The sequence below is a fragment of the Melospiza georgiana genome, chromosome 16 (genome assembly GCF_028018845.1).
Source record: "Melospiza georgiana isolate bMelGeo1 chromosome 16, bMelGeo1.pri, whole genome shotgun sequence".
NCBI classification, from domain to species: domain Eukaryota; kingdom Metazoa; phylum Chordata; class Aves; order Passeriformes; family Passerellidae; genus Melospiza; species Melospiza georgiana.
This window is the reverse complement of record NC_080445.1, coordinates 167,780-194,836: the sequence shown is the minus strand read 5'-3', so window position 1 is coordinate 194,836 and position 27,057 is coordinate 167,780. Positions and strand designations below refer to the sequence as shown.

General features: G+C 36.0%; 1 protein-coding gene across 6 annotated transcripts in view; it reads left to right on the top strand.

The window, feature by feature from the left end:
* The window catches only part of PDPK1 (3-phosphoinositide dependent protein kinase 1), a 31,856-nt gene extending 4,911 nt beyond the window's left edge, over window positions 1-26,945 (top strand). For all 6 annotated transcript variants that reach the window (XM_058035504.1, XM_058035503.1, XM_058035500.1 and 3 more), the window contains 13 exons: window positions 5,891-6,163; window positions 9,817-9,859; window positions 10,050-10,187; window positions 11,493-11,637; window positions 13,951-14,048; window positions 14,795-14,870; window positions 16,339-16,407; window positions 16,904-17,000; window positions 18,322-18,495; window positions 18,903-19,120; window positions 19,909-19,966; window positions 20,881-21,033; window positions 21,618-26,945. In XM_058035504.1, the coding sequence (XP_057891487.1) occupies window positions 5,948-6,163; window positions 9,817-9,859; window positions 10,050-10,187; window positions 11,493-11,637; window positions 13,951-14,048; window positions 14,795-14,870; window positions 16,339-16,407; window positions 16,904-17,000; window positions 18,322-18,495; window positions 18,903-19,120; window positions 19,909-19,966; window positions 20,881-21,033; window positions 21,618-21,725 (1,593 nt within the window). In that variant the 5' untranslated portion in view covers window positions 5,891-5,947 and the 3' untranslated portion in view covers window positions 21,726-26,945. The remainder of the gene's footprint in view (window positions 1-5,890; window positions 6,164-9,816; window positions 9,860-10,049; window positions 10,188-11,492; window positions 11,638-13,950; window positions 14,049-14,794; window positions 14,871-16,338; window positions 16,408-16,903; window positions 17,001-18,321; window positions 18,496-18,902; window positions 19,121-19,908; window positions 19,967-20,880; window positions 21,034-21,617) is intronic.
* The last annotated feature ends 112 nt before the right edge of the window (window positions 26,946-27,057 follow it).

The window sequence follows — 27,057 nt, the reverse complement described above, 5'->3', positions numbered from 1 at the left end:
CTTTTAAATTATGGTTATTTCTATCAAGATATTTTGTTAAGGTATTTTTGAGGGAAACAGTTTTATGCAGTACTTCAATGAGTGCTTACCTTTCAGCATCAGAGAGATTTCAGATGACACTGGGCCTGAGGGTGAGCATAGTTGTTTTGGTGGGTTAGAGCCTAGACTTCTTTAATCAGTTGGTATCGCAGTCTGTCTGGACAAGAACAACAAAAACCCACTCCTTTTATGGAGCCAAATGCTTTTGAAGTTTGCATGGTTAATTCATAAAAATGGTCTTTAAACAACATTTTCTTCATGTGGCAACTTCTGAGATCAAAAAACTTTACCGTAGATAGATATGACTTCCGATTCTCTTGCAAAATGAATTTATGTCAAAATAGTTTTTACAATTGAACTATGAGATTTTAATATGTTCGTTTAAATATAGTAGTTGGTAACCATTTATGAACCTTGATCAAAGTATAGATTTTGACAAATTGTTTGACTTCAGACTGTTTTCCTGACTGCCAGTTTCTTCAAGTTATGTGGTGTTAAAGGGGCAGTTTGTTGGCTTATGTGCTAAATTTAAAGTTCTCTACAGCAATCTTTGCCATTTGATGATGAGGTTTGAAAGAGTGCTGATGCAGCTCTATGTAACATAAATGCAAACCACTGTTACATGAGATCACAAGATGAATGTTTGGTGTTAATGCTTTTTAAATATCTACAAATAACTAATACATGGAGTGGAGTTTGTTTGCTGCAGTTTGACTTACTATTGTCTTCAAAGAACTCTTTAAAGTGTGTCCTGTCTTTCTTGGTTTTTTTTGGGAGGCGTGTTTGCTCTTAGAAGTCATGCTGAACTTCTGTCAAGCTGAAATTGTGAGCAGAGTACATGTCTTTAAATTACTGTGATGTTTTAATATGTCTGTATGTATTTTGGTGTCAAAGTTAACCTGTTAAGTGGGTGAACAGTTAAGGAGCTGTGTGATGCATTCAAAGTACTTTTGAGACTTGGCTTACTGTGAGTTTTGTCTCGTTCATTACATGCTTGATTTTATGTTACAGTAAATAGGCTGATAGCATCTAGTGACCTTTTCTAATGACCGTTTTTTTCTCTTTAGGCTAGTATTTTAATTACTTAAAGGCAATAATAATGTTGGCAGATAGATGTGCTGTTGAATTCTTGAGATTATCTGACAAACTTCTAAGCGTATTCAAAGTGTATATAAAGAGGGACTGGCTTGCAATGGAGTTTCATTAGTCAGTACATTGTTTCTCTCTGTACAGATACATGTACAATTGGTTAATAGAAAGAGGATGCTGTTGGTCACTTAGCAGAAAGTCTGACAATCCATTTTTAGACAGACATCCAGAGCATAAATAGACATGAGCATATAAGGTCTGAGAACTGATGTTTACTGCAATTTATGAAAGCACACTATCCATTATTGCTCTGGGTTTTCTTCATTGGGGGTGCTTCACTCTGGTGCAGCATCAGACTTTATGAAAGGAAAACTGGTGTTAAATATTGATAGGGATCACACAATAATCATTACACTTCTGCAAATAGCTCCTATATGGGATTGGTATTTATTGGTGCAAACTGTACTGTGCTCTCTGCACTGAAATGTGAGGCCTTTAGTTGGATTTTGTTACTCTGAATCAGTGTGTTTGTATCTTCAGTTTCTTGTCCCTGAACTACACTGCTTTTGCCTGCAGTCTCATTTTAGGTACTATGAGGCATAGTTTGAAGGCATATATTCAGGCCCATCTAAGTATCTGACCGGATCAGTTGCTTTTTCTTTTGGAATATGCTGGAGCTCTCAGTGTGACTGTGTTACACAGTAACCTTTGAACTGGAGACCGTCACAACCAGGTACTGGGGAACCTACAGAAGGTTAACATTTTAATTGTGGGATATGAGAGGGGAGCAGGCCAGTGGAAAAGCTGCGTGTAATATCTGTTAATTATCCCTTTATCCCTTCTGATGCTTTTTTTCAGATATGAGATGTGTGTCACATGCAGTTGGTGCATCTTTGTCAACCCTCTGAAACACCAGTGTGTCTTGAAAAGAATATATTAAATATAACTGCTTAGCTTTTAGTTTTTTCGCTTTAAAACTCTAGGTTGTCAATGTTTAAATTGTAAGCAATACAAAGTAAATTTCACTTTCAGAACTTCTGGCTTATATGACAAGGTCAAGACTGTTTACAAAACAGCTCAGACCAAACCTGTCTAACTTAAACTGCCTTTAGCAGAATCTTGGGTTGTGCCAATCTTCTAGCTTATAGTCTCATTAGCATTATTTATAATCAAAACAAATGTACCAGTTGAGGTTTAAAGGTCATGTTGCTTTGTGTAAAAAAATACTTTCCGTTACCAAGGTTTGCTTCCAAAAAATTAGCTTTATAAGTAGTTAGATTAAGAGGTTTTATGATCATGTCTGTCCTATGTCTTAATGCAGCTTGAGATTCTGTAATAGTCAGCAATCAGACTCAGTGTTATCAGACAGCTGAGAGGTCAGCATCCTGTTCATACTGATTTTCTTTGTAATAGATCTTGCTAGTAGAATTTCAGCAATAGCAAAGATGTTCTCAGTCATCTTCAGTGTTCAACAGTGTTCAACATCCTGTCACTTAGTACAGAAGTAGATGATATTGGAAGTTTTAGTCAGTTTGGAAGTTTTATTAGAAGCTCAGTCTCTAATAAAAATATTTTTTGCTGCTGTCAGTGTTGATAGAATGGTCTCAGGAAAATAGTGTTGCAGTTTTTGTGGTGGGATAAAGCTAGTGGATATGCAGTTGTGGTTGTAGTTGCTTTAGAGAAGTGTGGTATGTGTTTGATGCATATAAATACATCAATAGTTCTAGTGATAGTGCAGTTGTCAAAATGCTGAATTGCAGAGGGAAAAGGTATGAATCCTTTTGGGTGGTGGGCAAGGAAGGAAAAACATGATCCTATCTAGTGGGTTTTTTGCATTGATTCCAGTTTACTAAAGTTTACTCCGACTATTTGCAGGCAAGTGAGGAAAAGAACAGTATTAGTACTTACTTCATGTATAAATAGAAGGAATCCTGTTTGTAGTTATTTAGTGAAAACTACTTGATATAAATTTTGAAATGACTGTTAATCTATAGTGCCACATATATTCAGCAGATTTGTTATTTTCTTCCCTGGAAGATTTTCAAAATCAAGTATGTTGCACTAAGAATGAAACTACTTCTATATGAAAGTCAATGAAAAAGGAGAACCCTTAAGGGTTTGGGAAAGTGGGGTTAAAGACTAGTTTTTAAAGAGATAACCACTTATCTAGTGATTTTGTCAGTATGGTCTGTGGTGATACATGACATGCAATAGGTCAGTCTGTTGTTACCATGGGAGGATCTGTGCTTTCACTGACTGCCAGCTGAGAAATGTTGATAAGTGCTAGAAGGAGAGCAGCTTCAAGCTTCTGAGAATTGCAGATGCAGTTTAGAACATTTTAAATTTCAGTTACTGACTTTGTATCTCACTAAAAAATGTCTGCATCTGGCAGAAGAAAGATCTTAAGTCTGATTTTTACAAAAGAGTAAGGTACAGGGTTACATCAGATAAGCTGGCCTGTATTCTGTCTTAGGCATATATGAAAACCTATATATAGAGGCATATATGGTTTCTGCAGACATGTTATTTGGAGCCTTTCAAAATAAAACTTAGAAGGTAAATAACACAGGACAAAATACTAAAGAATACGTGGAGTATGAAAGGGCGAGTGTGGGAATCACCTTTTTCAATAAACATTGAGGTGCAGACCTAGTTACATAGTTCTGTCATTTCTTAGGTAACTGATCCTTTTAAATCTATTGCATGTTCCTCTGTCCTCCTTGTTCCTAATCTTGACTTTCCTTTGAGAAAGTCAGGGGACTAATTGATGTTATACCCTGGCCAAAAATAACCTTCTTTTCCTACAAAGTCCATTACTCCTGTCTCCTCCCTCAGGATTTTTCTATACTTGATATTCATTGTGTCTTAGTTTTCAACTACTGTGTAATGAAACACACTGCATCCAGCACCTTTTCCCCCCTTTCTCACAGTGCTCTGATGCTTTTGTAGTGGATTTTTTTCTTGCTTGTTTGCTTTTTCAAGGTGATCTTGCTAGCTGCAGAATCTAATCAGACTACCCGACTGCCACCCCACCCCCCCCACAATGCTACTGCTTTATTTACCTGTAAAACCTCATTTGTGACTGGTGCCAGTTTATAATTTGGATCCCGATATTTAGTCCGTGTGTGTGTTTTATTTACTGTATTTCATTTAATGGGATGGTTTTTATACTGGTGTCACTCCAGTTGCTGAGCACTTATGCTTGTGTCAGTCTTGCTGCAGTCTTGATGGGAAAGGGTACAATCTGTTTTTAATTCTAGCTAGTGTGTATCTTTAGACACGGCTGCTGTGTGAGTAGCTGTCTGAAGGAGAGGTGATTCATCTGGGATATGAAAATTCTGGGGACAATAGTTAGTCTGCAGAAGATGTCAGGTATAATATATGCATATAAGGCATAAAAGGAACTGTGACCTACAGCACATACACTTTAATATGTATGTGCACAATAATAATATCAGTTTTAGCAGTAAATAAAGGCAGCTTTTCTCTACTGCGCAGAGCACAGCCAAGTGAGGAATCGCTTCTTTGGGAGCTAGGTTCCTTAAGACCATGTGCATAAGTGAGTGCCAGTCCAACTCCCTTCCAAGGTGGTTTCTGACTAAAATGCAGAAAACTGTTTCAAATTGAAATTTATGAGGTAAAAAAATTCTTTTTGTGAGAAGTAATTTTTAATTTTGTAACATGGTGTATGTTACAGACTCTAACATGGTTGTACAATACATCTGTTTTGAGATTCCATGATTTTCATTAAGTCATAGTTTCATTCTGCTGGATGTATGTTAGAATACTGAGATTTATAAAATGGTGTTAACTTTCTTAAATATTTCCTCTTGTATGTTTACACACAATTTTTTGTTTTGTTTTGTTAGTGGTAGTTTAGCAGAGTTCTCCTATTTGTTTGTGTTTTCTGCCCAGTTTCAAGTAGAACATCAGAAGCAGTCCCTGACAGACTAATTGTGGTGTATTACCAAAAGGGGCAGAAAGCAGCTTCACAAGGTTCCTTGATCTTACTTAGGGAAAATTGATAAAAGGGTACCAAATGGCAATTTGCTTTGTATATTACATTAATCAGTTTTAGGAGTGTGTCATCTTGTATTCTGGGCTGTATCTGTTCTTTTTGTTTTGCAATTGGATTGTCTTTATGTGGCCGTATGTAGAATTTAAGTAGTGCAATCTCCCTTGTTTTAAAAGGTCATGAACCAGAGCATTCTTCAAAAAAAGTTTTAGGTGTTGCTGATTATTAAAACCTCCACCTGATCTGCCTTTTTATGTTATGTCCTTCCCCAATGTGCACTAAAGTGAAATTCTAAGTAAAAAATTAAAAATACATCCTTTGTCTCCATTAAACTTTTCATGTGTTTGTTTAGAGTTCATTGTAACTTGGATCTCTGAACTAATGTTACTGGTACATACAGGTGTTTATTGTATGACTAGAAATTTAAGGTCATGTTATTCATAGGAGAAGATGCCATGAAATTTGATAACTTGGTGTTAGGAGCATTTTTTTGAGTTTAAAAAAAGCATTCTTGAATTAAAGTGTTCAGATGTTTGACCTATGGCTATATGACAGCATGACCTAAAAAGAGTTATTTATCAAATTGTTGCCGTTTCCAACATAAATGCTTTTATTCCCTCCTAAAGAGTTTTTTAATGATAACCCTTTCAAAGAAGAATTTTTATGAACCTTGTATGGAAATTAAGTAGAGTTGTGCATGGTAATTATGTCAGGTATGGGAATAATAGTTTAATTTTCTCTTTTCAGTATGATGCTGTTCCAATCCAGTCAAGCGTGGTGTTATGCTCCTGTTCATCTCCTTCAATGGTGAGGAACCAAGCAGATTCCAGCACTCCACCTGTCATTTCCGCTTGTGGCAGCAGCAGACAGGCATCTAACATGGAGGGCACAGAACCCGAATCAAGATCTAATTCAAACTCCTTGGAGCAACATACAGGACAGCAGCCTCCACAGCCTCGAAAGAAACGACCTGATGACTTCAAATTTGGGAAAATTCTTGGTGAAGGATCTTTTTCAACGGTAACTTTACTTTTTATAAGAAGTGACAGATACCTTAGATAAACTTGAAAATTTGTAAATTTGTTGTGTAAGATTGATGAGATTGAAATGTGGAGAGAACAGCTTGAAGACTTAGTGGATTTAAGCTTGACTGCTAAAATTAAGTGTCATCCTAAATATGGGTGGTGATTTTTTTTTTTTTTTTAAGCTCCACTTAAATTGATCAAAAGTCCTGTTGTATCCTAATGACTTGATGCTTGGATGTTTAATCAACATTGCTTTCTAATGTAATTGTGATAGCCATAATAGGTTATGTAAAAAATTCGATATAAAGGATTGGAACTGATCTAGGAGCTTGTGGTAAAAAACTATATGATGTCCGGTCAGTGGCAGGAGGTACTGCCAGATGCTTTCAAAAGAAAGAACACTGATACTTCTCCACTATTCTTGCTCAGTCCCTAGTCCTTGAGGATTTAGTGAGTCACAGTCAGTATGTTTGTGTTCAGTAGCCTTGAATGGTTTGTATCTCACATCCACAGCATTGCACAAAAATGAATTACATAAGTATTACCTTCGTGAATCCATGAAGCATTTAATACTTTGATTTGATGGTTTGGTACTTTACCAGTTGTAAGACAATAATATTTCTGTATCTTTTTCATATGATACTTGTTGTGTACAGTTTTTGGTTGTAGGTCTCTAAATGTTGGGGTTTTCTGGTTCTTCCAGTACAGCCTACTGCAGTGTTTAGGATGCAGGCCTCTAGTACTTGTCAAAAGTAATTTGCGCTCAGACATGTAGTTTGCATAATTTACAGGTTTCCCTAAAGCATCCAAGAGAGTTGTTGTGGTTTGGGTGTACCAGGGCACTTCACTTCAGTAGTACACTGTTCATTTCTGCTTTTGGTCTCTGAAAGTTAATGCCATGTTCCATGTAGGTAAAGAAATTCATAGGGCTTAGCCCAGACTCTGAATAAACTTTGTCCAGCACTCTGCTGCCTGTCTCCCTGGATGGCAGCACAACCCTCTGATGTATCAACTTCAGAGCATTTGATCTGTGGGGTGTGTATCTTTATGTTGTCATCAAAACATCTTATTAAAAAGCATATGATTTTTTCATATTAAACACAGTTGTAGACTCAGAGATCTGACTGTACTCCCCAAGATCCTCACCAATATTTTAACTAAAAAGTGTTTATCTCAAAAAATAGGTGCCCTCATATTACCATATATCCAATGACAGCTTCAGATTAAAAAAATATTTTCTTCAAGGTCATAATGAATGTGTTCCATTTTCTTGGACTTCTGTTAAGCTGCCACAAGCTCTTACTTAATGCCAGGACTGCATTTTAAATTCAACAGAGATATATATGATGTGGCTTCAGGGTTTTTCTTCAGAGCACTCTCCAACTTTGTGGGATTGTATTCTGCAGCTGCAACTTCTTGGACCCATGCCTGATATAAACAAACACACAAATACAGGGCCTTCTACTTGTTGTTCTGCTCTTTTAAATTAATTTTAAATTAAATTAATTAATGAGAATCTACTTCGTTTGTAGACAGCTTCAGGCTTCTTTCAGAATAATATCTGTTATTGGTGGAAAAACTGTAATTCTCATGATTGAGGAGGCATGTTATGTAGCTCACCTTCTTCAATATGTGGGTACATATATATTCCACCTTGGTTTTGTCTCCACCTATAAATGAGGCATTTCTTAAAAACAGGAGCTCTAAGGAAGTATGATTGTCTGACCAAAACCAGTTCTTAAATGCAGATTTAATCTCTAGCAGCCTGAAGTATTTGCTTAAGTTTAGAGTGGGGCATGGTCATGATGTATGCCAGGTATGTTGGCAGTTACTTTTGCTTTGTAGGCTCTAAGGGTTCTGCTCTATGTCCCCTTTCTTTGACTTGCCTTGCTGTTGTCTGAATTTGCAACTTACGTGTTTACATGTTCTGTGAATGCTTTTGTTTTTCTGTTCATTTTATGGCTTTTTTTTAAGCTATCCAGTTAATGTCTAATTTCTTTCAATAGAATTTACATTCCTTATTGATATTACTTCTTCCCATAGGGTGGATAAGATTCAGGCCCCTGATAAGAGACATTGTATTAATGTGTACCTCTGAGCTGTTTTCTGTTTCTTTGTTTTTTGTGCATATCTACTGTGGTTTTCTGGATTATTAGTTAAGGGGAAATTAAGATATATGGTATACTCAGATCTGATTGGTGAGGAAGGAGCTTGAGGGTACCAAAGTACTCCTACTATCAGGTAAGTGCTCATGTACTTAGAACACAGCTGTTTTATGTCAGTGTATGTAGGTAATACCTGTGAAATACAATGGTAAAAAGTTGGATACAGTGCAGGACTGGAAGAGAGTCAGTCTTTAGCTTAATTTGCCAAGATATATTTTAATCTGTGTCAGCTGATACCTTCTGCCATCTGAGTATGGTCTCTGTGTATGTGGAGTTTTATTTGATAACTGCCTTTTAAACTGACCTACTTTCAGAAGCTTTTGTGGTAGATATGGTGGATGAAACCTAGTTACAAAAATCAGAAAAGTTAATAACATTCTCATTCAGCTGCACATCTTATCTAGTGTTAGGTGTATACACAGAAGGATCTCAAAAATTCCTTATGCGGAGAGGCAGATGTTAACAGACTGATTGTTTGTAACATTTCTAACAGAAATTTTCATTAATGAAATACTGTAAATGTCAATGTGGTTTTAGGAGATGAAATTTTAAAGAAAGTTAAAGCTGCCTGTTACTGCTGAACAATTTTCTAGTACTAAAGAGTGCAACTGCATGCACCTCTTTCATCTGAAAAAATGCCTTATTTAGATTTCCTAAATACCTAACATTTAGCATCAAGTGTGTGTAGTAATATTTTGGAGTACTCTTGTAACTGATTTTGTAAGGGATTAGAAGCAAGTCCAATGCCGTGATTAAAAAAAATAGTGTGAAGTTGAGATTTTAGCAAGATGTTGAAATGGGTATAAACTTAAAATGCGAAAAACAAAGAACTGTACTCATCTATTGTTACAAGGTTATTGGTTGCATTCGTGCAAGAAGACTTTTCAGATTGTCTTTAAAATTGCCTTTTATAGAGTTCTGTCTTGAAAATGAACCTGGTGTTCCTCCAAAAGCATTTCTCTTTAAAAATGTAAACCTGTTTGCCTGAAATTTCATCCTTTGCTTCTACTAATTGGAAATCTTCTGTTCCTTTTATTTCTTTTTCTTAACAAACTGTAAATAATTGAAAATTCTGTCTCACTTCTTACTTTTGCTCATTGGATAAAATTTATCTTTCAATCTTTGCCATCTGTATTCAGGAAAGTGCTATGACAGTTATTTTTATAAGTATTCCTCAGTGTACTTGTTGCTTTTTGTTTCCCCCTTTAAGAAAATTTGGCAGTTTACTTTGACTTACATTACAATCCTCAGAATTCTTCTGTGAAAAAAATATGCGGTATTTACACTCTTACATGTGTAAGTCTTTTGGCAAAACAAACGTTGGTCAGCTGAATTGAATTTCTGCAGAAGTCTTGCTGAAGCCAGCATAATATTGAATACATGCTTAAATATTTTGCTGTGTTCCTCATATCTACTGGAAGAACAATGTTAGTGCCTGTGTTTAGTGGCCAGTAACAATATTGTTACTTTCCTCTGACAACAGGTTGTCTTGGCTCGAGAATTGGCAAGTTCTAGAGAATATGCCAGTAAGTATTGACTCCTTTAACATCAACTTTTTGAAAATAAAGTGTCAGTGTAGTCCAGTTATGAAATACCTGTTGAAGGAACAGAATTAGTGGTTTCATGTTAATTAAATGTAACCAAAAAACTCCAAAACAAGATGGGCTTAATTTACTTGTACTTCTTGCATTTTCACTTTCTCTTTTTTTTATTAAGTTAAAATTCTAGAAAAACGTCATATCATAAAAGAAAACAAGGTACCGTATGTGACACGAGAGAGAGATGTAATGTCCCGTCTGGATCACCCTTTTTTTGTGAAACTCTACTTCACCTTTCAGGATGATGAAAAACTATGTATCCTTTGCATATTAAAACTTGCTGTAACACTTTCTTAAGACTAATAACAATGCCCAGTTTTGATTCCTTAAAAAGTGGTCTAATGGAAATGATGGAGGTAACTTAAGGTATTTAAAGTATCCTGATGTATGTGATGCAATTTTTGTAGTCACACTTTTAACAGAAATTAAGCACATGGAATGAGTGGGTCCTCTCAGAGAGAAGAGTAAGTGTCCTGTGAGACAGGGGGAAGCAATTAAACAAATTGTCCATATGGTAAATGTTGAAAGGTGACTTGTGGTAAATGTTGAAAGGTGACTTGTAACAATCCAAGTTTAAAAAGAATTTTAAAATTCTAAATTGGGTTGGAGGGGGGAGGTGGGATGTATGGGAAGTGTTTCAGAAGTGTTTTATTCCTGATGTATATATGTGTGTACGTATATCCATCTATCTATCTTTAGTAAAACACAGTAATTCCTGCATTTAAAATAGGGGTAGCCAGCTATATTTCCTACTAGTTTCAGTTCTGCAGTTAGAGCTATTATTAAAATTTTTATGTAAAGATGAAGATGCTTATAGAATAATATGGATCCTCTGGGCTGCTGTTTTCCCAGCTCTCTCTAGCAGTAATTTATGAAGTGCAGTTTCATCCTGGAAGCTCATTGCTTGGCAGTTGGCTTTGGTTTTTTGGGTTTTTTGTTTGGTTGGTTGGTTGGTTTGGTTTTTTTTTTTTTGTTTTGTTTTGTTTTTTTAAGAAAATGTTAATTATGTGAACTTCCTCTTAAACCTCCTGCTTGGAATTGGCTGTGCCAAGCATAAAGGTGTAGATCAGTCTATTTCTGGGGTCAGTAAGTAGTTTTCTGGTTTTCCCAAAGGCTGCTAATAGTGCTGGCAGGCCCTATATATCATACAGTATGAGCTCACAGGGCTTCTTTTGTATTATTTGTATTTATGTAAACACTTGCTCTGGTACTTTCCAGGTGATGGGACAATTTTTAACTTCTATCAGTTATTACTGTAAATAACTCTGAGGACAATTATGTATGTAATTTGAATGAATTATCCACATCATTCTCTGGAAAAACTATGAAGTTAACCCTTTATGTAGTTTTTGCTTTGCTAAGAAATTTGGACCCACGTCCTTGGTTGGTTGATGATATATTTAAGATATTGCTTGGGCCTCCTACTTGTAAAGTTTCAAATTAACCACCTTCTTCCCTGTTGTTCATGTATTTTTAGTAGTATTCTTCTCTTTGGAATAAGATTATGGGGATTTTTGTTTTGGAGTGGCTTAGAGATAAACCTTAACTAAGTTACATTCAGATTTTGGACTTAGCTATGCCAAAAACGGAGAGCTGCTGAAGTATATACGCAAAATTGGCTCATTTGATGAGACCTGTACAAGGTTTTATACTGCTGAAATTGTATCAGCCCTGGAGTATTTGCATGGCAAAGGAATCATTCACAGGTAATACAGAGTTGAGACAGGCATGCAGTTGATCATGTAAGAGGTGGGTTTTTTCCTAAAAATGTTCTTTGTGAAACTAAAAGCAAAGTTGGATTTTTGTGGAAAGCTAAAGAGCACAAATTGCGTTTGATCAGCCCTAGCACAGTTAACATCAGTAGTTAAACATAGCAAACTTGAGGAGGAGAGCCAACCGCTGTTATACCAACTGTTGGAGCAGGAAAAAGTAAGAAAACCTTCTGGCCTTGAATTAACATTACCAAAAGCTTGTCTTTTAAGCTTCTTTGGTTGGCCTGAAAACCAGAAACTGACTTTTTGTTTAACTACTTTTTTTCCTGTGCTGTTATGTTGCAAAAGTAACTAGAATTCTTTTTGTCTGTGGCATAATGTGTACTATATAATCAAGAAAATTAATCTATATCAGTTTTCACTGAGTAAACAATTTCCACAAAGCTGCACAATAATTAGGTAAGTGGTGAAATTAGTGAAGTTTTGAGCAGTACTTACGAAGTTGTTCTTGATGTAATATATTGTTTGGATGGTAATGATTTGTCATTCATGTTTATTAACTAAAGCTTTAAGTGCTAGACATCTGACCTGCAGAACTTCTTTTTGGGTAAGAAATTTATTGTGTTTAGGTTACCAAGCAGTTGTCATGGGACACTAGATGCTAGTTGGCAAAAAAGCTGACTGGTTATAATTCTGATAGCATTATTTCTTTCAGTTATTACAAAAACAGTTTTTCCTTCTAAATAGAAGTTTTTGTGAAATAATTTGAATCCAATAGGGATGGATGTGGAGCATACTGAAAGCACAATACTTTCTACAGGGGCAGGGGAAAAGTTCAGGAACTTCCAGTTTCCCTTTGATTTTATAGTTCATGTGTTTAGGCTGAGAGGATGCTTATAAAATGAATGTGGCACGATTGTCAGTGTTACTAACCCTATATTGGAAACCTCCTGTTGGAGAAGAGCTGCGTTATACTTGTTTTTATATGAAGGACCCTATGAGGAGGTCAAAAAAAAACCAGGAAAATTGTGCAATTGGAGAACTTAGTATGAAGTTTATGAGGACACAGCTCTAGCAATGCTTGAAAACTCTTGGGATTTTTTTACTGCCTGAAGAAATAGGACATGACATAGAACCACTTTAAGATGTCAGGCTACCCTGGAAAATTTATTACAGATATCTCTATGTATTTATATATATAGCTATAGATCCATAATCCAGTATTAATGTAGGTATAGGATATATTATATAAACAGTATATATGAAGCATGTATAGAGTACAATATATCTATATACATACATGTCCTGAAAAAGCTCTACACAAAACTGTTAAGGAATCCATTCCATTTATGTACTTTCTACCTCTCTTATAGGACAGGCACAGGAAAATCAACAGGATTTTTATGGCTTGTTGCTCTCTGTGGTAGTTTCCAGACTTTAAATTGTACAACTCATACTTTTCCTAGTAGGGGACTTTAATCTGAAGAAAATAGTGCTGCACAGTGATTGACAGAAACAGCTTTCAGTTTTTACTAGCTTTTTCTTACCAGTCAAACAAAACAACTCCCATGCTCCTAGATTTCTTTATGAGCATTCAAAGATTCAGCTTAGGAGGGAAGTATGTAGGGTTTTTTTGGATGAGCTAAGGAAACTTGATGCAAAGGCATATCATATCAGTGTAACTGAATGCTCTTAAGTTGTTTCTAATGCAGTTCTTGACATCTAACTCTGTACTGCTATCTATTGTGTTTGTGATGCTGTGAAGTCTGGTTTTATTCAGAATCAGAGGCTATGCCTATGCAAATAGTAGGCATGCATTTGAAATGCAGATTATGCGTGGAGGTGATCTACCTTACCTGGTCAGGACATTTAGCTGGGGCTAGGTTTGCCAGTGTTTGACTAACTGGAGTTTTGCAGTGAGGAAACAGATGTGGAAAATCTTAATGCCATATCAATCTGTCAGATGTTATTTAAAATAAGGCTTTGGAGTGAACGGGCTTGGGGTTTAGTGTGTGTTTTTGTAAGGTGGGGTTTTTGTTGGGATTTGTTTTGTTTTTGAAATTTTTGAACGTGTGACATGCACAGTAGCATAGTTTTGAGATGATTATTTACGTGATGTTTTAAAAAAATGTTAATGGATTTAACAAAATCTGTCTGCAGGTTGACAGCTACATGTTAGAGAAGCTGTTGTAACAATGTTTATAGAATGTTTGCATCATTTGTTATAGCATTATGTACCTCAGTCACTAGACAGTTTTTCAACTTTAATTTGTATGCTGTTTGAATATAAAAATCTGTCTTTTCCAGGGACCTTAAACCAGAGAACATCTTATTAAATGAAGATATGCACATTCAAATAACAGACTTCGGAACAGCAAAAGTATTATCTGCAGATAGCAGACAAGGTTTGCCATTATTCATTATGTGACACCAGTAATTATAGCAAGTGATCCTTTGAAAATGTACATGTGTTTTATTTATCAGATTGTAACCTTCCAATGGCATTACCTCACCTAAATCACTAAAGGACCTCGAAACCGTTTTGACTGTCACTACGTAGATTATATCAGAGGAGGTAGTGTTTGGTGTAGTGGAATACCAGCTAGATTACCAAATAGACTGGGAAGTTGAACTAGGTTGCTTAGTTTTCATTTGCAAGACAAGAATGCAAACAAATAGGTACCATGGCTCACCTGATACAGTAAGTTTTAACTCTGCTTATGTGTTTAACTCCAGTGGTTGAAAGAATTGCGCAAATATGAAGGTAGTAGAATTAATGTGTCTGCAGTTGTAACTAATAGCCTGTAAATAGATCCTGCAAACAATGCTTGAAAAAAGCACTAGGCTGAACTGAATTCAATTGACATTTTTTTAACTGTAGCAAACTTGTGTTGGTAGATTTTATAACTAGGTACCTAAATGCCCAGCTTCTTGAACCAAACAGGTATCCCTGAGATTGATTTGTTTCTTCCAAGCAGGTTTTGTGTATAGTTAAAGAAGTTAAATTCTCATGGGTTCTTTGCAGCATTATGTAACTTACAGTGGATTGCCTTTTGGGTTTTTTTTTTTTTTTAACTGGGTGGCGACAGGGGAGGAAGAGGAGTATTGGCTTATGCATAAGTATATGTTTGCTTATTTCTTTCCTCAACAGCGCGGGCAAACTCATTTGTAGGGACAGCACAGTACGTTTCTCCAGAACTGCTGACAGAGAAATCTGCCTGTAAAAGGTGAGGGCTCTATATTCCAGAACTTTACTGACTCTGTCAGGAAACAGTCAGATGGGGAGGAGTGGATAAATCACGCAAGAAAGCTTAGTATTTTAAAGAAACAAGATGTTTGAGTATTTTAACAGAGCTTGAAAATTTTTTTCTTATTAAGTATTGCTTCTTGTCTGAGGGCTGGCTTCCTTAGTTTATCTACTTTTTTGGGTTCTACTAACAGGATTAGGTGTTTTTGAGAAGGAGGTGTTTAAGGTGAAGTTGGATTTCTCACCCATAAATAAATCAGACAAATCTGTTATCCAAGTAATATAATTATTTTAATTCCATTTTATATAAGATTGCTCAAATATGGTATTTCCTGCTGTAGGAACAACAGAATGTCACATGCTGTTCCGTTAAGGAGAAGGCTGCAGCTTTCTTTGACTTGTATTTAGATCAACTTGCAGTTATGTTTCCTAAACTGTACTTAGGATTTGCAACATTTTAAAGCTTATCTGTCTGCCTGGTATGAGTGATGCCCTTCAGAAATTTCTGAACTCATTAAAATTGTTTGTTGATGGCATCCTACTGAATGTGTATATCTGTTTTACTGCAATGATGGAAGAGTAAGCTAGTCGCTGACAAATCAGAAGTTAAAAGGATCATTTAGGTGAATAGGTGTAGTAATTTGTGCTAGCATTTCTTTAAGTGATAGAGATACTATCAGACTTTTCACATCTTCTTTTAGTGAAGAGCTTTTGACTGTTTTGGCAATGGAAAGATTTAATTAGAATATCATCTCCTTTTAGAAGTTGCATAATGCTTCACCTGTACAGAAAACTCTTAGTTTGAGTAGTTTTAAGTATTTTAGTCTTCCATGAGGGTTTTGAAGCTTTAATCAAATCTATGGGTAGCATACCTCAAGGTAAAATAAGTTAAAAGTGTTCTTTCAGGCCAACACACTAAAGCTTAACTTTCCTTTGCCTACCACACTAGAACATAGCTTTTCCTTATCATTATAGCCTGTCTTTCTGTTTGTGTCTTAAGAAAAGCTTTAAGTAAAAAAGATAAAAAACTGTAATATATTCTCTTTTTTAAAATCAAATATTAAGAGGAAAGTATTTTAAATCTGAAGGGGCATATATTGAATGAAGTTGGATGCATCCTTGAATCATCATGTGGATAATCAATATTCTTTTCAAAGTCATTAGTTACCCATTATTTTGACTGAGAATTCACCTGTCTTCCACTTGTGCTTGGAGTCAGTTTTTGTGGGACTATTACTCTACAGTTTCTTCTTTTAAGTTGTGTTGCTAGCCTATTCTTCTGTCAAGGGCTTAAGTAAAAATAATGTGGAAAATATACAAAGCAGGTTTGTCCACTGGGTTCATGCTATGTTTTAAGTAGCAAAAAGTTAAGAATTTTTCTTTTAGATTCCATATTAAAGATTTCTTTTACAAAAAAGATTCTGTGTTTTTTCCTCTTTGTTTTGAAGCTCTGACCTCTGGGCTCTGGGATGCATAATATATCAACTTGTAGCTGGATTGCCTCCATTTAGAGCTGGGTAAGAGATCTGAGCTAATTATTTACATGTGGATCATAAATATATTGCCTCTGATTGGATTTTTACTGTACTAGCAGTTCTGAAGTATTTTTCATAATGCAGAGCTGGTATTAATGTCATGCTGCTTTTATTTGTCCTTTTTGGTGCAATGAAGTTGCTTAGACAGTTATAACTAGAGCTCCTGATGGAGAGATTCCTTTAAGCTATCCTAGAATTTCACGTGTAATTTGTGCCATGATGGTAACTATATAACTGTACATGAAGAGGTTTATAAGGCATATCCTCAACACTCTCTGTTGAGTCATTTGAGCTTTTGTTGTTATTTCTCAAGTATCTGGTGCTTACAGGATCATAGTACCCCTTCACCCTTGGAAGATTCACAGGAACATAACTTAACTTGTAGATTTTTTGTTTAGTATTTGTCTGGTTTATTTAGGTTAAGATGAAAGAACCATGGAGAACCAATAACAAGAGTTAATATTTTTCTCTTCTGCAGAAATGAATATCTTATATTCCAGAAGATAATAAAGTTGGAATATGACTTCCCAGAAAAATTTTTTCCCAAGGCAAAAGACCTTGTGGAAAAGCTGTTGGTAAATATTTGTGCTTTTCTTCTTGAATAATGTGCTATGCTTGTTTTGATTGATTTTTTTTTTTTTAATAACTGACCAAGTAGCTAAATGTCTAACTTCTTCAACCAAAAGGTATCACTGAAATTGATTTGTCATTAAATGGTTTGATGACATTGGAAAACATTCAGCTTATGTAGTTCTCTTTTCTGAAAGTTTCTGTGCACTCTTGCAAATCTTATAATACGAACATCTGTGAGTATTATTGACTTTGTAGGGGACTCTCTTGAAAATCAATATCTGTTATTAAACAGCACTTTGATTTTTTTTTTTAAATCTGAATTCTAACAAGAATTGTTAGAAGGACAAGGAATGTCTTTCTATGAAATGGAAGCAAACAATTCTAGATACTGTGCATTACAAACAGAAATTAAGATTCAAATACTTAGGCTTAGATAGTTCTCAGATTAATTGGTTTTGAGTTGTCTAAGGGATCATTTAGTTAAAAACAGCATCCTGTACGTCACAGGCAGATATATTCATTACAATATAAATCCAGTTGCCTTGCATTTTAACATGCACTTAACATGTCTCAATAGTATCAGTCTAAGAATTACTATGCCTGTGAAGGTTTGACTAGTAGGAAGAAAAAGTAGTTCTGTTCCGTCAGTGAGATTATAGTCATGACATTCAAGTGAATATGCAGAGAACATTTTAGGTGTTATAAGCTTTTTTCAGTTCAACAGTCTATCATATTAGCAGGGAATGGGGAGGAAACTCTAACCTTTGTGGATGATGATAAATAGAACCTAAAAGGCCTATTAGTGCATTCCTGTGTCCAAGTCCGGTTCTATGGCCAAGCCAGCGTCTCCTGAATGGTGATGTCCAGGTTGTATTAACCTGGTTGTATCCTGAGAAGTGTGTCATTTTGAGGTCCTTGAGAGGCTGATGTTTAACACCACCTGTAGTTTCCACAGCTTCTTGCATCACTAGAATGTGATGGTGGACTAAACTTAAAAGGAAGTGTGCTTCATCAGGCCTTCTCTGTATGTTTGTTTCAGTCTTTACAAAGGAGCAAAACCAAAAAATTGTGTCAACTTAAAGAATTGCTCCTATCCTTACATCTGTGAGCTGATCTAATACATAATGTTGTTGACAAGACATAGTGACAAATAGCATCTTTTATTATAAACAACCTCCTTATACTATAGTATAGTATAGGTATGTATGCTTAGGGCAGGGTGACAGACTGGTTTTACATTTTCACGTGGTGCTTTGCAAATGTGAATAATGCTTGCCCTTTCTCATTATTTTATGCAGCTTAACTTAATTTTAATTTGCTTAGGTTCTAGATGCTACCAACCGATTAGGTTGTGAAGAAATGGGAGGATATGGACCTCTTAAGGCTCACCCCTTCTTTGAATCCATTGTGTGGGAGAACCTACATCTTCAGACACCCCCTAAACTTACAGCATATTTACCTGCTATGTCAGAGGATGATGAAGACTGTTATGGAAATGTATGTTTGTCTACTGCTGTATTCAGCTCTGATGCTGCCTGAGACTTCCATTATAGCATAAATATTGAATACCAATATAAAGAAATAATATAAATACTAATATAAATATTTTTACTGAAACTATGAATTAGTTATATTTTAATTATTAAGAATGTAATAAATGTTGCTGGTTAAATTTTTACTTAAATCAGCATTTGTTTTCTGATAAAGTGAGTATTTAAGGCTGGCTTGCTTTTGATCAATCATACTTTTTTGCATAGAATCCTGCTGATCTATAGGGAGTAAGCTGGGATTTGGCCCAAAAGCAAAATAAACTAAAGCATGCTTAAATTAAAAGCCACAGATTAGTGCAAAATAAGCTTTTTAATAAAAGACATTTAATTACTTCATTTTTTTTCCTCCTTTAGTATGACAATCTCCTGAGTCAGTTCGGTTGCATGCAAGTTTCTAGTTCTGCCTCTTCCCATTCACTGTCTGCTGCAGAGACAAGTACACCACAGACATCAGGAGGAAATATTGAACAGTATATTCATGATCTTGACAACAATTCTTTTGAGCTGGATTTACAGTTTTCTGAAGACGAAAAGAGGTTACTTCTGGCAAAACAAGCTGGTGGAAATCCTTGGTAGGATCTTTGGATGTAGCTAAATAACTTGCACAGCAATAAAGAATCCTGGAAAATAAGTGATTTTGATTCAAATTAATATTTGTCAATCTTAGTATTTTCAAGTAAACAATTAGCAACTAGATTTTTCTTGGCTTCTATTTTTAAAGCAATAGCAGCAAAACCCTAATATTATATTTCTAAAATTTACAAGGTCTAGAAGATGATGTAGAGTGTATTTATAAGATAGGCAGAATGATGCTATCCAGTGCTGCAGAGTCTTCACACTACAGTCCTAAACTAGAAGAAGTTCCTCCTTTTTTACAAATGCCATAAATTGTTGGAATTTTTTGCATGATAGTATTCTGTGGATATCTAACCAAAATGCCTCCAGACTATGAACAGCATTTCTTTTCACTCTTTAGAGAAGTCTCTCGTGTGTGAATTTTTGTCATTGTTGTTGTTCCTTGGCGGGAACGGGGTAGGGTGGGGTGTGCTAAGGGGTTTTTTTTTTTGATTGGTTGATTTGTTTGGGTTGTTGGTTTTTGTTTGGTTTAGGTTCTTCTGTTTGGTTTTGGTTTTTTGTTTGGTTTTGATTTTGGTTGGTTGGTTTTTTTACCCCCTGTCAAATTTAAAAAAAAACTCACTGGTCTGGGCTAAGGAAGAGTCCAAAACTCACGTACTAAAGTTTTTCAGGACTCTCATGGAAAAAGACATGCTAGGGAGTGACATGAAAAACTACTTGATCATTAGAGCTGTTTCTGTGAAAGAATTACTTCCGGAGTAATAGTTATTTTTCTTTTTCTAAGGCATCAGTTTGTAGAAAATAACTTAATCCTAAAAATGGGTCCAGTGGACAAAAGAAAGGTAAGGGCTTTTCTTAATTTCCTGTAACAAGATTGAGCCATCAAATTTTTGCACAGCTGCAGCACAGATAAGCAGCTTGTTTTTAAGCTTCCTTGTTTAAACAATTTGTCACCTATAAACAAGTTATTTCTAAAAAATCAGTGTTTTCTTGTGAGTAGGTTGATTTTTTTTTTTCTTGATTTAGTAATGTGCTCTTGATTTCTTGGAAAAGCCTAAGTAAATCTGCTATTGTTGCTTTCATTTTGAGATTGCAGCAAATGAGATTTGCTTGTCCTCCTCCTCCCAATCTGATATAATCTAATAAACACTTTCTTGATGCATATCCGAATGTGGTTTGAACCAAAAATACCAAAAAATTATTAGTATTGTTCTCAACTGTGCTTTTTTCCCTGGATCTGACTTTGTGCCTTTATCCTGAAAGAGGCAGAGGTGATGTTAGAACAGCTTTAAGTGTTAATTTCAGTAGCTTACAGAATCAGCTACAGATAGTCTGCATCAGCTTTAGTGGAAAGAAGGTTCTCTTTCATCTAATTTAATACCTGCTTCTTCGTCGTCTTTTCTACAAAATCATGACTATTGATTTCTTTGAGAAATAGATTCTGCTTCACTCTGTGCCACCTGGTGTTTCAGGTTTTGCTAGAACTTGAAGATACTTTCCTAAATTAGTAATTGTGTTTCGCCATGTAGTAGAATAATGCACTGCAACACCCTAAAAAAGGAGTGAGGTCAAATAGCTAAAGTAAAATTAAAGACAGCCCCCGAACCCAAATATACCATCCTAGCACTGAGCTGGTTTTATCCTGCCTCTGTTGTTCAGTTCAGAGATGTGTAAATTTACATTTTTAATTCCCTCATGGATTTTGCTGGGATTTGTTTGTTTGTTTTTGCATTGCTACTTCTACTTTTCTTGTTAGGGATTGTTTGCACGTCGGCGCCAATTGCTGCTTACGGAAGGGCCCCACCTGTATTATGTGGATCCTGTCAACAAAGTTCTAAAAGGAGAAATTCCATGGTCTTTAGAGTTGCGTCCAGAAGCCAAGAATTTTAAGACATTTTTTGTTCACACGGTAAGTTTATTTTTTGAATTTTCTTTGTAAATTGCTCTAAGGTCCTTGGGCAATTTCTGTAAGTTATCAAAAAGATTTTTCTGAAGAAAGTATAGTTTTTCTTTGATACAAAATTTCATAGTCCTAATTTAAAACAAAACTAAACAAAAATCTGAACAAAGTCAACCAACAAAAAAAGCACAAAATCCACACCCCCAAACAAAACTGAATAATAATAAAACAAAAAATCACACAAAATCTCACTCTGACATACATGTTTATCACAAAAAATGCAACTGTATTTTAATTATTAGTGTTTAAATTAGCCATAAGTGGATTTTGGGCTTTGAAGGACATTCTTAATGACTTAACATTTAGCCCTTCTTGTATGTAGTGAATCATGAGAGGTGTATAATATATTGTCAGTTGACTGCTTAAAATGGTTAATCAGTAATGCATAATGTTATATAGCTGTAATTGAATTTAACTTTCAGAAAATTAACGAGCTAATTCTGAGTAATTATTTTATTGATAGGTGCAGAATTACTACTGCTTTTTTGTTAAACTATGTTTGGAGTAATCATTAAAATGTTGTTCACTTATAGCCAAACAGGACATATTACCTGATGGACCCAAGTGGGAATGCTCATAAATGGTGCAAAAAGATACATGAAGTTTGGCGGCACAGATACCACCAGAATGCTGCAAAATAGTAAAGCTCATCCAAAATTTCCCAGTTTCCCTACTTGCTGCTAGAACTCCGTGTGCAGCCGATCAGAGGAATCTTTTCAACCCACCTATTTACCATCTCAAGGGGAAGCATACGTCTGAAATGTTCTCGGTTTTGTTGGTTTTTTTTTTTGTTTTGTTTTTTTTTTTTTTTTTTGCCTTTGCTTTTGGTTTTCTTCTTTTGTTTGGGTTTTTTTTTGGGGGGGGGGTTTGTTATTTTGTTTGTTTGTGTGGTTTTTTGGGTTTTTGTCTTTTGTTTTTTTTGGGGGGGCAGTGGTTTGGGTTTTTTTTTTTTTTAAGAAGAAAAAAAAAGGAAGAAAAGCAAAAACCTAATGGAATTCAGGGTTGCTTTGCTCGCTCTTTGTGCTTCTGTTGAGGCTTCCACTTGCATATCATTGCTGTGAAGATCTTGCTTTTGTGCACGTCAGTTCTGTTTCTGCTGCAGACTAGTGGATAGACCTTGCATTACCAGCTTCACTTAAGATGAGTTAAAACCAATCCACACGCACACATGCCGAATCATGTACCAGCCTTGCATTTTATGGGGCTGGAGTTTTCTGTGATTCTCAGATTATCATTAAACTGTGTTTCATCAGGGAGCTTTTATATGCCTCTTCTAAGTACCACCTCTTTGTTTTCTCTTCCTTTCCTCACAGTCCCCCAGCTTATTGGTATATGGCATTTATAGCCAGGTTGGTTGCACCCTTGTGTAATTCCTAACATAGTTCTGATTGCAGGATTTGTGTGGTACTATAGTAATTATGGGAATGAATCAGATGTGTTTGTCTGGCAGACCGGCTCCAATGATAAAGCTTTTGAGAGAGAAAATGCTGAACATAGCACTGAAATTTCTAAAATTGAAATGTTGGCTTCTGAAGCCTTTTAAACATTAAGTTTAAATTTTAATATAAGTCATATGTGTGATTAATCAAGGGACAATAAACTTACCAGCATGCTTTTAACTAATGCTAACTAAAAGAGAAACTAGTTAGTATGGGGGGAAAAAAGGCTACTATTGATATAGTAGATAGTTTTTCACCTTTTCAGCAGATGAGGGCTGGAAGCTTTCTTTCCAGCGTATGCATGTGTTGTGCATTTTAGTGGGGCCAACCTGTTTTCTTGGGTAGAGAAGGAAATGTGAAAACTTTGTACAATTGATTACTTGACTTTTTTTTGGTCTCATTGTGTAATGAGATGTCAATTCTGTTTTTGGTCCTTGGCCAAACATTCAGGAACTCTGGAAAAATGTAAGGAATTGAAATACAGATAATAAAGTAATTTGGTGAGAAAATCAAAGGCAAATACTGATACAAAGGAGAAAATATATGGTACTTATAGCATATCTATAAAATGAAAATATCGATCTCCTTTATCCTCTTCAAATTATGGCTGTTTTTTGTGGTCAAACATTTCTTGTCATGTTACAATGACACGACTTCCTGTGTGCTAAAAAAAAAAAAACTTCCCCAGTGGTATTTTCTACATGCTTGTGTTCCTAAACCTTGCAGAAGAGAATGACCTAGGTCTGGACAAAGGCATTCCTTCTTTTTTTTTAAAAGCAGTATAAACATCGCACCTATTTATTCACTCATTACATATACCATAACGTTGCATTTTGAGTTGTCATACAATGATGTGATTTTCCTTCCACCAAAGAAAGGTTTCTCTACAATGTTGAAAAAACTCATAGGCTACTATTCTCTAGAAGCAGTATTTTAAGGACAATGGCTTATAAGATTTCTTATAAGACACATGAATGTTGAATATTTTCTTGTAGAGGGTGAAGGAGATTTATTATTGATCTCTTAAAAACTGTGTTATGTGGTTGAACTTGATGGCAGTTCAGCTTTTCCAGTCTTTAAAAGAGACAGTGCAGTGCAGTTGCCTTTTCTTTTGGAGCAACTGCATTCCTGTAGTCATCCGTATCCCATCACATACGGAAACCTGAGAGAAGCAAATCCCTGGCTTACTGTGTCTGGTATTAAGGGGGAGAAGGGGTCCTGTAAATGGCTTAGGAAGACATAAGAGTGTTCCCTTTTCATCATGAGAAATTCCATCACGTACAAAATATAGTCCTTGTCACTCAAATTTGAATAGCACACTGTACCTTTGATCTGTGTCTGTAGTAAGCTATATGTGCTGTTCTATCCAAGATAACATGTATTTTAAGTCTGTTGCAGTGCTATCCATTTGTTCTCCAGCTGCCAAATTTTGGCCATGTATTGTGTCCACTGGAGACAACCCTACCACTTTTGGATTTAGTCTCTGCTATTGAGATCTAGATAGGTGTATTCCCAACTTCGTACAGGAGAGTTTGGCAGTGATGGGGATTCACAGTGCCACTACTGTTCAGTGTGACAAAACTTGGCCTCACATAAAAAGTCTGGCAAAATGACCTTCATTGGCCTGTTAACTAGGTGGAGATCTAGATGTGCTTAAACATGTTTTCTGTAATATTTAGATTTTTAGTCATTTTACCATAGCAAATTAATTGTGTTTTTTCACACCTTGAAAATCTTCTCTCAGTAGGCTTTCATCCTGCCCACCAAAAGCTTTCAGCCAGCCTTGTAGATCTTGGTAGCAGTAAGCTGTCAAGAAGGTATCTGGAAGGCTGATGTCTGCATTCTATAAATCCTTTTTTTTTTTTTTTTTTTTTTAATTTACAATGCTGTTATTGGAAAACTGTAAGCATCTCGCATCTCTTACAGGCATCACTCCACTTAGAGCTTCAGTATTCCTAATCCAGTCTTAGCTACTGCTTTTTTGGGAAGGAACTAGAACTTTCCTGGGAGAGGTATTTCTATTTCTTGGACTATGTGTAGAATCTGTGGGTTTGAAAGGTGACAAGAGTATAGAGTAAGGCATCACAAAGTAATTGTGGATTCAAGTATGTTTTACCAGTTTGTCCACTTAAATGTGTGTTGAAAGGTGCTGCATACATACTATGAAGGGCTGGTACCCATTTAAAATGCTTATACCTGATGTGGGGTAGAATCAGGTCTTTGTCCTGAAGATCACTCCTGTGGTTCATGGGAGTTCATGGAATGAAATGTGCAAAGGAGGTGCTTCAGAGCTGCACATAGGCCAGGTGATTTTTCTGCTTTTAATCCAAGGGGTTCAAAGGAGAAAAAAAAAAATTAGGTACTTGAAGACTCTTCTTCTTACTGCAGACCTACTGAAAACCAAATCTGTTGATTCATTCCATCTCTTGAAATTTCAACAGTTGTTGATCATTTATGAAGAATCTGGTCAATAATGTTGTAATTTTGCTTTGCTTGGTATTTGAACTTCAGAAAGGTATTTATTCCATCTTTTTCTGTGGTGTGGAGCTTAAAAAAGGATGAAGTACTACTGCCCAGTCACAAGAAGTTTAGAACTACTTTAATAAACAGAGAAATTAGTTTGTTGCCATTTGCCTTTAAGTCCAGTTTTTTATTAAGGAAGAGTTACTTCAGATGTGATGTTGAGGCATTGCTAGCAGACTAATATTGCCTATTAGGATTCCATTAGCTAGGTACTTAAGTACTGAAAAGATCAAATTATCAGTACTGTGCTCTACTTTTCTCCTTCTGATGTGATTTAATTGTGAAGTATCTGCTATATATGTCTGAAAAGAATTGTGGATTGAAACAATGATGTGATTATTCTAATCAGCTTTCATAGTTCAAGATGCTTAATTTAATGTGCTTGATACAATTATTTTTTGTGCTGGGAACTTTGAAGAATTATGGGAATTGTCCACATGTACATTTTCTTCTGAACGATTGAGTAAAGTCAAGACAATTACTTCATTTGGCCTGTGGACAAAGCATTTGATTTCAACACCTTGCTGAGGAGAGAACTTGTGTATTAATAGTTGCCTAAAGATGTGGCCTCTGGATGGATTCTGATCATTCTTTCTACTAGTAAATGGCACAAATAGGTGCAGTATTTATATCTGAAATTTTGCTGAATGTCTGTAATGCTTCATGGAAATGTTTTGTGAATCAAATGGAAGTGCTCCTGCAAAGCCTCATGATGCAGATTGTCTATCAGTTGATCAGTTGATCAACTACTACAGACAAGTAGTTCTGTAATCCAAAATGGCATGTTTTCATTTATGACTGATAATTTCAGAATGTTTCCTCTTTCATAGAAGAAATTACCGTTATGCAGCAAACAGTTGGAGAGGTTCTTAAGCACGCAATAGCCTGGTTTTAGAGTAAAGAGAATATACTGAGTTGGAAAGGACCCATCAAGGTCATCAAGTCCAATTCTTGGCACTGCACAGGACTCCCCAGCAATCCCACCATGTGCCAGACACCTTGAACTCAGGCAGGCTTGATAGTGTGACCGCTTCCTGGGGAGCCTGTTCCAGTGTTTGGCCACCTGGCCACCCTCTGCGTGAAAAACCTTTTACTGACACCTAACCTAAAGCTCCTGTGACTCAGCTTCATACAGTTTCCTCAAGTCCTGTCCCTGGTCAATAGAGAAATCTGTCATATCAGCTGGGCCATGAATGTAGATGATTGCCATTTGACAAAGCTTCCTATGGCCATGTACTAACTGACTTGATATGGTGAATGTTCGCAATGGTAGCAGAACTGAAAACTGTATCTGACAAAAGAGAAAAATTAGGAACCAGATTTGGTAGTTGTATGCTGTTTTCAGGTTGCTGGCAGTCAGTTACATGTGTAATATGTTCTACCTAGTTTGTAGCTGTAACTGTGATGTACAGGAAAAAAGAAAAAACCCACCCCACAGACATAAAACCCCTGACCCTCCGTCAACAAACCACAAAACAATCTCCCCTCCTCCAAGAACTCGTGAAAACAGAAGCAAATAATGCAATGATATGATATACACTTTTGTATTTTTATTCTTCTAAGGTTATTTGCTGGCTCTTGTTGGCCTCTAGTTCAGTATGTGTTATTTAAATTCTAATATATGAATTATTTGGATTGAATTCATGTTTGGGGCCATGCTGTTGTATGTATTGATGTACAGCCTTGAATGTGAATAATTATTGTAAACTATATTTTACACCTTTTTTCTGGCTTTATTATATAAATTTTCTATTGGTCGATGATTTAATCATATCTCATAATTTAATGACGGTTTATTCTCCTCTCGACAGATCTCTGTGCTATAGATGTGTAGTTAGTGACTGGATGACGGATTTCACTTATGCTTGGTAGTCTGTAATAAAGGCATGTAGGGTTCTGCGCGGCCTCCGCCTCTTCCTTCCGCCGTGGGGCGAGGGGCATGGGACAGAGACGGGCCCGCGGCCTCTGGCCCGGCGGCGGCCCTGTCGCAGACGTGAGGCCTGCTCCCGGG